Genomic DNA, 11,608 nt, shown 5'->3' on the forward strand with positions numbered 1-11,608 from the left:
AATCCTTCATAATTAAATGTAAATCTTGAGACGAATAACAATCGGATGATACATTAAACTTTAAAGGAAAGAATCAATGAGTAACGAGTTCCTCTCGTTCATATAATCTAATATTCCAATTTATTAATTTAAGTAATTTAAGTAACTTATTCCCTCTAGAAGAAAACGGAATTTTCCATTAAATTGTATCTCTCGAGGAAAGTGTGACGATGGTCGGAAACCAGTTTGTAATTATTCGAATGTCTCAAATCCAATGGCGTTACGGAATGATAGTCAGGCATAGCGGCATTTCCGCACGATTTCGCGAACGATTTAATCACGGATTAATAGATCGCCGCAAAAGCGATCCCCGAGGCTTCCACCCTGGTTAATTAATTGCGCGCATATATTTGCCGAGGAAACCCGAATTAGTAGAATCTGAACTGAAATCGAACGCGACCGAGGAACGTTCTCCGACCGATTGCACAGGTTTCTCAGGCAAATAGCGTATTTCGACACCGTCTATCTTCGTAAACACCTTCCCAGACATGTGTCTCGAAAGTCTAATTCTTATCGATTCTCCTTTTCCACGTTACGATTATTAATAAATACATATATAACGATAAATAATTAAATCCGTAAGAGTAAGTTCAATTTGAAGTTTTGAGAATTGAAACATATATTGTAATTTATATTTATATTAAAAAATACTTGAACATTTGCCTCTCGAATGTTTTGCCTTAGAAAATTGATGAATGCCAAATTGATTGTACATTTAATATTTTAATTATTTATCGTCGTAAAAGTTATAAATCTCACGAATTGATCGATTACAAATCAATCTCGAGAATATATTATTTCAACGAGAATATATTATTTCAATTTCGTAACGAGAATTTGAACAATTTTCAAAGCATTTTCAAATTATCTTCCGCGCGCACGCATACGCAAAAAAGCAAACAAAACGATCGAGCCGTCTGTCGACGAGCACGCTTTAATTGCGAAAGGAAGAGAATAAAAAAAAGAAAAAAAAAGAAGAAACGAGGAAATAAAGAAAAAAGAAAAATAACATTTAATCAAGCACCAGCACGAATGGTGCACAGAATAGCGGAAATAGCCTAAAAATTCCCGACACGAAGATCCAAATGAAAATGACATCTCTGCGTCCCAGGAATCCACGATTCGTCATTAGCTTGACAAACGTTTCGGCGGGATATTTTAAAATGCGAGTAAACAAACGACACTTACTGTACAGGCGAATGGTGCCGTCTGTCTCCCCACGTGGGTTTTTCGCGACGCACTTGTAGCTACCGTAATCCTCCTCCTGAAAAACAGAATGGTAATGATGTGAGAGAGAGAGACAGAGAGAGAGAGAGAGAGAGAAAAAGAGAAAGAAAGATAGAATCGAAATCTGGCTTTTAAGCAAGATTGCGCTTATCGAAAGTTTGGTTATTTGGCGAAACGGTTTCGCGCTGAAATCGATTGACGAAAAATAGGATGAGTTTAAGTCGAACTTATATCGATTGATTCGCCATTTGTTTGAATTTTATTATCACTTTTTCTTTTTATTTTGGATACGACGCGAATGAAAAGTTTTGAGAGTTGATTTTTTAAAAAATAAGAAGAGATATTAAAGGAGATATTAAAATTGGAAATTTTGTAGTTCGAATGAGATTTTATATGAGGAATTATAAAAAGAAAAGAAGATATGGAAAAGTGGAAATGTATTTGGGAAATTGAAAGTATTTCGAATTTGTATTCCTTTCCTTTTTCAAAATTGTAAAAGGAAAGAAATATCCGTTTAAATCTATTAACCAATCTATAATCATATTACAATTTTATCATCCACTTTTACTATCAGAGAAATTCAGAGAGATAGATTTTTCTTCCATTACATCTGTTTCATTTATTAAGAATAAAGGAAGTTGAATGAAAGAAACTTCTATCTTTGCTCGTTTGTATTTCTGAAATTTTTCCTATGACGCATTTATTATCCTTATAAAAGCAACGTAATAAAGAATCGCGAGAAGTAAAAGAAAACAGAGGGATGGGGGGGGGGGGGAGAGAGAGGATATTTTTCTCGAGCTTGATGACGAAAGAGAGGAAGTTCCTCTTTTATACGGACATTTTAAGGATATCCTTTCCATACGCGAAAATAATCTATGAATAAATCTCGTGAGATGCCGTGAAACTTTTCAAATATCACCTGTTGGCTTCGCGATTTCTCGTATTGGTTGAAGTTAGGATTAGTAGATGAACATTCTCTTCTCATTTCATAGATAAAGAGTCTGGAGATTAGTATTATAGAAATATTATTTGAAATTATTTAAATATGCGTAATATTGTACGTTAATTTTAATCAAATAGATCTGAAAAATAATTTTTTTTTTTAATAGCAAAATTTACTGAAAATGTGAATTTCCTTTATTCGCTATCTTTATTTTTAAATTCAAAAGTGTTAAAATTTAGAGTGCAAAATATAAAGTTCTAAGAGATAAAAATATTTAATAGCGAAAAAAAGGAAAGATAAACTAGAATACTATACTTCCTTATTTTTTATACATTTCTTTTTCTTTTTGTTGTATACGTTAATAATTCCAGTGCACTTTTAAAATGAAACTATATAATACACGCTTTTTAGGAAATACGAATTGTAAAATCGTAGAAAGTGAATTAATCGTTAAATAATTATTATATTTAATACGAAAATTAAAATGTTTTTATACGAGATATCCATCTTCGAGCCGTTTATTATACGTTAATTAACCAAGCAAATCGCGAGAAAAAAACCGGCAAGAAGCTAGCCAAACGAGGGAAAAAGAGCACGTGATCTTCGCGTTCCAGGCTACTTAAGAAAAAACAAGAAAAAAGAAATTCCTAATTCAGGGAACGCCGGAGAATGGAAGAATATTTGCATCGCAAACAAACAACCGAAAAAAGAAGGACCGACGAGGTACAGTTATATGGAACGAAATAAAAAGATAGAAAATTAAAAATAAAAAAAAGACTACGGAAAATTACTTCGTCGTCGCCAAGAGAATAGCGCTTTATTAATAATATCGAATCTCCAAATTTATGCTCAATTACGGGACTAAATGGAAACTATTTTTATTTCTCTTCCCATCTGTTTTTTACTTAGATCTTGGACGATATTCGTTAACGATCATAGAATTATTTTATATTGCACGAGTGACAGGATTTTATAAAACGAGTTAAAAATATTTCGTAGAATGATGGATGAATACGTAACAATAGAACTATCAAAACTTGTCAAAATAGTAATTAAAAACAACGAGAAGAAGCTTTTGGTACAATTAAAATTGACGTTTTTATCAAAACAAAAAAATATACATTCAATTTATTGATGTATATAATATAATATCAATTATCATTATTTATATACAACATATATGGGTTATAATTTTATCATGGAAATCTACTCAGGAAATGGAGAAAAGCATGCCATTGAAGCCACTTTTTGTTTTATCCCGATATCTCAAATAATTACCGAGATATAACGATTCAAAGTGTCTATAATGCTTAACATAGCGCAGAGGCTATGAATGAAACCGTGACCTACATTATTTCTTGGAAATGCTTACTACACGTTTTTCTAGGAATCGCGTCTGGCACTTGTCTGGAGTTTGGGATAGGTCAGTGAGACGAGGAGCGAGCGAGAGGTCCGAGTACGGAACAAGGATGCAGATAGTAAACGATTAAAAATTACCTTTCTCTTTACACGACGATATCTCGGGAACCGGAAGTCGTATCGGGACAAATGAAAGAGCGTTTTAAAGGGCAAGGTTCCGCGCTTCTAATCATCTTTCATTCATTGACCGGAAGTCATTATCTTCCGAGTTATAGCGGTTTAAATTTTTCCTAATTTTAATAGGATTCAATCGAGTTTTGAAGTGAACTGCACGAAAAATACGTTTAACGATCTTATTAATGGTATATTAGAATTGATTTGGAAGTTATTTATAAAGTTTTTTGAAGTTTGAAATGAGTTGGATATTTAATCAATCTGAGTTTTGAGTTTAATTGTTGAATCGAATTATTTATCTACGCATTTTTGGATATTAAAATATAACAATATTATTATTATTTTAATCCCATTGTTCGATAAAAATTATTTTTCGAATGAATTCATCGAGATTTTATTTCCTTAAAAACGATTTTCAACGCGTCGCTCCGAGACACGTCCCAGCGAACGCGACAAACGAATTGTCTTTGCCAGATGTTGCAATTCAATTGGTAATGTTCGCGTCAATACATTGCGGATTTTGTTTCGAATCGAAAAGAGTATCGGTTAGCTTTTGATCCATTGACGAACGATATTAAAATAATTAAAAGACGAATCGAATGAAGTTTTCACAATCAACGCGAATACGGTTTTGCTTCTTTGAATTTTTCATAGAAACGGAATGAAAGATTGATTGCTTTTTTTTTCTTTCTTTCTTTTTTCAAATGATTGATCCATCAAAAACAAAATTATCGAGAAAATGAAACCGTGTACTCTCGCGTAATCGAGTTAATTTTGTTGTATCGATATTCTCACTTTAATTCAGCATCGAAAGTTTAACGTTTTTTAATTAAATCAAGAAGATCTAATTCGAAATGACGTACGCATAATTAAAATTTTAAACACCCTTTCGTCGAACGTATTTTATTTTTATTCCTCAATATTTTTTTAAGACGCAAAACATTAAAAATGAAACCTGTTTCTACCCACCTGCAGATCGTGTATCGTTAACGTCATATGCGTCTTGTACGAGGGTTTCTCCGGTGTGGAGGTGGTCTTGTATTTGTTGCTACCCTGAATCATCAGGCCATCCTCCCTGGTCCAGTAATTCAAAGAAGTTGGATGAGCCTCGGTGTAGCATTCCAACGTGACTGAGTGGTCCAAGGGTGCACCGACCAATTGGTGCGGTATCCAGAGCATAGGGGGGACTGCAACGAGAAAAGTGATTGATTGGCTCATAAATGTTCCAATTACTAGCGATACAAGCAGGAGCGTGGCGTACGGATCGATAACCGGTCCACGTCTATAAATCTTGGCCCGAGTTTGTCGAACAAGCGCTGTATACGCTTCTCGATTCGATCATGCTCTTAACAGCCGAGAACAAAGCGATGGTCGGAACGTCTCATCAACGAGATAAAAGATATTTCTCTGATTGTAACGTTGTAATCTTCTTTTTTTTTTTTTTTTTTTTTGATAATGAAATGATTAAATGATGTTAATTTTGACCGATGAAATTTTATTTAACTCAATGGGATAATCTAATTAATGAATTATTCGTTATTAATAGATTCGGATGTAAAATAAAATTTCTGTAAATGTAATTGAAAAGAAATGGAGTTTTTATCAAATAGAAATCTATTTGATAAAAGTCTGATTCTGAATATACTTTAATATATTATATTTTAACATTTTAATAATTAATTATTATGCTTTAATGATATATCACAAAAAGGATTATTAAAGAATTTCAAATTATAGGATGTTTTTACAAAAGCCTCGTTTAAAAAAAGATATCATATTACAAGTTGATTTTTATTGACTTTACGTCATCTAGTACTGCTTTAAAAAAATTTAATATTTCTATAAATATTATATAGAACGTTTTAACTTTAAATTTTAAAAGAACTCTCTGATACAACTCCGTTATAAAAAATTTAGAAAAAATCCAGGAAAATTATACATTCGCAAAAACATCGAATAACGTTTTTCGATTTTTTCAGCAAAATCGATCGCTCATCGACTGTTTCACTCGTTGAACGATTATATATGAAATAAATGTTCGATTTCTTGAAGTTAAATACACCGTTACGACGCATAACAGATTCCACCATTAGAAACAACAATCCATCACCGTGGTGGTGTTGTAAAACGGCGAAAAAATGGCCGCCCTCTCTTTCGTTCCTTTAATTCAAGGAACTTTATCGAATTTCCATAAAATATCACCGGCATCCGTCTTCATTCTTTTCCGCCGAGGAACACGGCATTGCTCGTATTCAACGTGGGAAACGCGGTCGAAACATTGACGCAAGTTTTCGCAACAACCTTGTGCCACCTTGTGTTGTTTCGAGCCCCGTTGTCTTTAATCGAGCATCTTGACGTTAATTTGCTCTTAATTGCTCGACGCCCGCGGCGCGTAAATCAAAACTTAACGAGAAGGTAAGAGGGGAGGAGGGGTGGAGAGGTCGATGAAAGAAAATAGAAAAGTCTCAACAACCGGGCAAGAAGAAGCAGCTGAAGAGGAAAAGGAAAAAGTATGCTAACGGGCAGAATCAAGTTTCTTCTTAAGGAAATATTGGACAGTTAGATGGTTAATGTTGTCGTAGTAAATTATATTTTGAATTTCTGGAGAGTGTTCTAATAAAGAAGTATAAGAGAATTTTTTGAAATAGAATATTTGTAAAATATTCGTAGATGGTGGAGAATATATTTTTTTATAAAAATAGAAAAAACTTGATACTTTAAAATAAAACCGAAAATTTATTTTATTTGAAACGTTTAGTGCATTTTTTTTTAATAAACAAATGATATATTACTCGTGTGGCGTGTGAAAGTTTTACAAAAATTTTGAGAATAGAAAATGTTGATTGTTTATTTATTTATTTATCAATTGGTAAAAATTGTTATATATTTCTCGTCGATTCGTAGAAGGATAATTGCGATAATCGATAAGGTATTTGAATAGGGAAGGGAAGAATTGCATTTGGGTTAATCGGATCTTTTTAAAGCCTATTTACGAGTTAGAAAAGTGGAGAGGAAACTCTTGTATTCATTTGTGGCACGGATCGATGCTGATTGAAAAGTAACGAAAATGGTACGGATACGAGTTTGTTTCGTAATGTTCCCTGTTATTCAACTTTGTTCCATCGTAATTATGATCGCTGCTTTGTATCTCCTTTCGTTGATTGGGCAAATTAATTTATAAGTGCAATAATAGGAATTTATTTAACGAAGAATAAATTAGCACAATATTATTATAATTTTCAATTATACACGAAATATTAACTATTTATTACGAAAGAGGAGTAAGTCCCTTAAAAAGAAAAAAAAAAAATAATTCAAATATAATTTGATATGAATTTGATCAAATCAATTAACTTCATCGTTAAATTAAATTGTAGAATTGTTTATTATGAAAGAGGTAAGTTCACTTTCCCTAGCTTAATTAAACATAATTTTATGTCTCCTATAGAATCTCCAGTTATCTCATATTGATAACTCATATTGATTATATATGAAATTCATTTATGCTTTATGCATGATTTAATTAATAAAAGTATATTAAAACATGTAACAATTATATAATTAACTCGAATAATTCGTACGATAAATATATTCAATATCGATTATTTTTATTACAACAATAACCAAAAGTTTGAAAATGATATACAATATTGAAAAAAAGAAAGAGAATACTTTATAAATTTCATTGAAATTTAACTTTCATCCTCCAAATATTATAACCAATACTTCAATTCGAATTTCATATATATTTCATATTAATTTCATATATATTCATATATAATTTCATACCAATATTTCAAACGCATTTCATATATATTTTTCAACACCCTTAAATTTTCAAATCGTCCCCAATCGCAATCTAAGTATTATTCTCCGATCGGAAATGAGAATTGCGAGCAATTCCAGGGTGTACATCGGTCATGATTAATCCCACCATTTCTTTTTTCTTCTTTTTTTCCCCTCTTCCATTTCAACACGTTAAATCTCAGAAAATAAGTCATGCAGGATTTACCACGCTTAGAGCCGCGGAGTTGGTCCAATAAAAAAGTAATTCCGCCACGACGAATGGTTTTCCATAGGAACCCTCGTGCCCCTGATAATGCCTCTATGGGATGGGAGTGCTTCAATTTAACTTAAACCTCGTAACAATACACCAGGAGACCTCGAACTTTCCCGCGGTCACATTTTTCATGAAGTTCGAGACGAGTCGAGCATAATTCACGCGAAAACGTTCGCGACAAGGAAAGGTGGAAGGTGTGGAAATGGAGTATAACTCTTAATATTTGAGGGTAATACGAACTTAATACATTGTACGAAAGTCTTTGTAAAATAATATTCTTTTGCACTATTTACAATAGGTTTTTTTTTTTATTTTTTAGTCGAATCGATTATAACGATAAACGATTTTTATTTTTAAGGAAATTTTGTGAATAGAAAATAAATCAACCCTCAAAGTTTCATTATGTTTTTTGTTTTCTAAATTTTATAATGATGACGAAGATAAAGGAAAAAAAATTCTACATTACAAAATTTGGAAAATTTGACGATCTATTATACTGTTTTAAAAAAGATTCTTAGGAAAAATCGTATGAAAATATGTGAAAACGTGTTAAAATTTTGTGACCTAATTTCTTCTCCTCGAAGATTTTTGATATATAACTTATTTGCACTGTATATACACATAAATTTTCATTCGAATCAGAAATGATTGAATTTTTCTCGTGTTAAAACAAACATTTGAACAATTATTACAGTTCATGGTAAAAATTATACTTTTACGAGCAATGCTGCAATGCAAAATTTATTAAGAAAGAGAAAGTTTCAATCATCGATACTTTTTCAATTTACAAAATTGAATCTTATTTTTATTACTTTATATATTGTCATACTTTCAAAAATTGCAGCAATGATTCATTACAGCATTATTTATTCATCCCTTAAAAATTACAATCGAATAATTTAAAAAAAAAAATAACGCATCCATAATTTAAAATATATTTTGCGAAAATATCGTACCGCGGAACGATCTTTCACAAAGATTTAAATTTGAAAAGAAGAAGAAGAAGAAGAAGAAGAAGAGGAAAAAAATGAATTTACTGACGTATTTCAGTCAAGTTATAATAAAAATTTCTGTTTCCATATTCTTTATTACATCGTCACTCTTCCGCACCGGAAATTATATTTCCTATTACACTATTCAAAAGTCGCAACTATCGCGTACTTTTTAACACCCCATGCAAAGTCTGCATTAAATACCTCACCCTTATAACTTATGTACTTTTTAATTCTCCCACGCATTTTTACAGCCTGGCGAATTCAGCGAGCCACTGCATAAAACGAAAAAACACCTGGGAATATAGAATTCTAGATTGAAGTCGCTAATGAACTGCCTGCATTATTTCGTTCACGCGATCAACATTCTATCCGACCCACAAATCTTTCTCTCCTTTTCTGTCGAGACTTTAATTTTTATTCGAGCGAGAATGATACAAACACCTGATATTACGTAAAAAAAGAAAGAAAGAAAAAGGATAAGAAAAGAGAGAGAGAGAGAGAGAGAGAGAGAGAGAGAGATAGAGNCGTTCACGCGATCAACATTCTATCCATATTCAATCCACAAATCTTTCTCTCCTTTTCTGTCGAGACTTTAATTTTTATTCCAGCGAAAATGATACAAACACCTGATATTACGTAAAAAAAAGAAAGAAAGAAAAAGGATAAGAAAAAAGAGAGAGAGAGAGAGAAAAAACTAATATTGCTCTGTTACTTTACTCAACCAAAATTTTTTCCTTTCATCGCCAAACACGTTGCGCGTTTCTCTCTATGAAAGGTTGCTTAACTTTTATTTTGAAAGAATAGTACGGATATCCAACATTATGTAACATGGAGAGAGAAAAAAGAAACAAATAGAATAAGAAAAGGAGAGGGAAATTTAATTTTATTCTACTCAATTAAAAAACATAATTTTTTTTGCTCGTGCTACATGAGCTTGTTTATCTTTTATTCTACAAAAAAAAAAAAAACAATTAATATTGTGTATAAAGAGAAAAAGGAGAAGAACAAAAATAGAAAGAAATCTGAAGATTTCACATTTCACAATTTTATTCGACTAAAAAAAATAATTCTTATCTTCATCATATCTTAGATACTTTGCGTTTCTCTACGAGAACTCACTTAACTTTTATCTCAAAAGAACGATACCAATATCCAATATTGTATAATAGAAAAGAAAAGGAAAAATAGAAAAAGAAGAATAGGAGACAGAAAGAGAAAGAGAGAGAGAGAGAGAGAAAAAATAAAGAACAGAGAATGAAATCTGATTTTACTCCATCTCGAAGACGAAGACTGATACAAAAGCGTGCAGATAGTAAAGAGCTTTAAAATTTAAATAAAGATTCTCCGTCGAATGGTTTCAGGAAGCAACTTTCACCCCTCTCATTCCACGGGGAATTACATGGCTCCCTATCTCGCCAGCTTTAACAGCGGCTGCAAGCTTGATTTTCTTGATCCCTTAAGATTCTTCGGGGCATGTTTTATTTAAGGAACGTTGAAAGCTTATCTTTGATGTCGACGGATACATGATAAATAATTTATGTTGTTAAACGGGTTGAACGTCTTTTAATAACCGGCCACCCTCCCCCTTTCCCCCTCCTGTTCTCATTTCATAGAACGTTCCTTTTTAATTCAATCTATCCTCCACCCTCTCCCCCTTTCAGGTGGTCAAAGGATACAGAGAAACTCACTTTCCCTCGTTCCCCTTTTTATTTTTAATCTTAAATAAATTTGTCGCGATTTCATTCTCGGGTTAACCTGTGCCACATGGAAATTTATTTATTAGAATTTTCCAAATATATCGCCATTTCAAAATACTCATTCCGTGCCATTGATCTGTAAATAATGGTAATTTTATGAAGTTATGTTTGTCCAATGTGAGGATGGAAGGGAAAAATGAAAATTGTAGGTCAGTTTTTGTAAATTAATTAAGCATGCAAAATAAATATTTGATTTGCGACAAACGAATTTTTGAGGTTGAAAAGGAAACATTGTTTTCCATTTTTTTTTAAAAATAAATGTTCAAGTTATTATTGTAAAATGTAGAAGAGATCGATTTATAAAAATTTATAAGATCAATTTTGTGACTCGTGACACCTAAAGAGATTCTTTCTCGAATGAAATTCAAGGAAGTATACACATCAGGAATTCAATAAAAATACCTTGAAATGGAATGGAAAAAGAAAAGTGATGCAGGGAGGCAAGTGGATGTAAATTATCTGAAAATTTAAATAAACATTCTCCTTGAATTGCTTCGGTGGAACGAAGTGCATGCCTTTGAGAACCTTCCTCCTTTATCCTATACCCACTTCCATTGATTTTCCCCACCTCTGTTAAAATTGCTTTCATTTTCTACTGTCTTCGTGCACAAATGCCAGATCTACGAATGTTACGTTGGGTTAGTTTAATAAAAACCATGGGATACATTGTAAAAATTGCTTTTGCTCTCTATCGAAATGAAATTTTATTGAAAAACAAATGGAAACACCTATCGGGAACAAAAGTCCATTATTTCCATTTTTACAAAACTTTATATATTTTATCAACTTTCCCTCTATATATATATATTTTTTTTAATCTAAATAAAATAACAAGTTTTTATTAAAATACAGCTAAATGGAAGTTGTACAATAACTTTACATAGATGGGATTCTATTTTTCGTGTAAAATGTATTGTACATGTATTACAGAAAAATGATTGTGCAATTATTTTATCCCTGCAAAAATCTCAGCAATTTGACAAATGAAAGAGAGATGATAAAATTAATACTCTTTTAATGGTAAAAATAAAATATCAAAAATTCCTTTCTTCTT

At 31.8% G+C, this 11,608-nt stretch overlaps 1 protein-coding gene across 1 annotated transcript in view; it reads right to left on the reverse strand.

The window, feature by feature from the left end:
• Positions 1–1,097: 1,097 nt before the first annotated feature.
• The window catches only part of LOC122719608 (lachesin-like), a 244,606-nt gene continuing 234,095 nt past the window's right edge, over positions 1,098–11,608 (reverse strand). Inside the window, exons 6-8 of the mRNA XM_043945558.1 lie at positions 4,712–4,929; positions 1,228–1,303; positions 1,098–1,171 (exon numbers count right to left, since the gene is read on the reverse strand). Of these exons, the coding sequence (XP_043801493.1) occupies positions 1,098–1,171; positions 1,228–1,303; positions 4,712–4,929 (368 nt within the window). The remainder of the gene's footprint in view (positions 1,172–1,227; positions 1,304–4,711; positions 4,930–11,608) is intronic.

This window comes from Apis laboriosa, unplaced genomic scaffold (assembly GCF_014066325.1).
Source record: "Apis laboriosa isolate Shangri-la unplaced genomic scaffold, ASM1406632v1 scaffold89_cov152, whole genome shotgun sequence".
NCBI lineage: Eukaryota > Metazoa > Arthropoda > Insecta > Hymenoptera > Apidae > Apis > Apis laboriosa.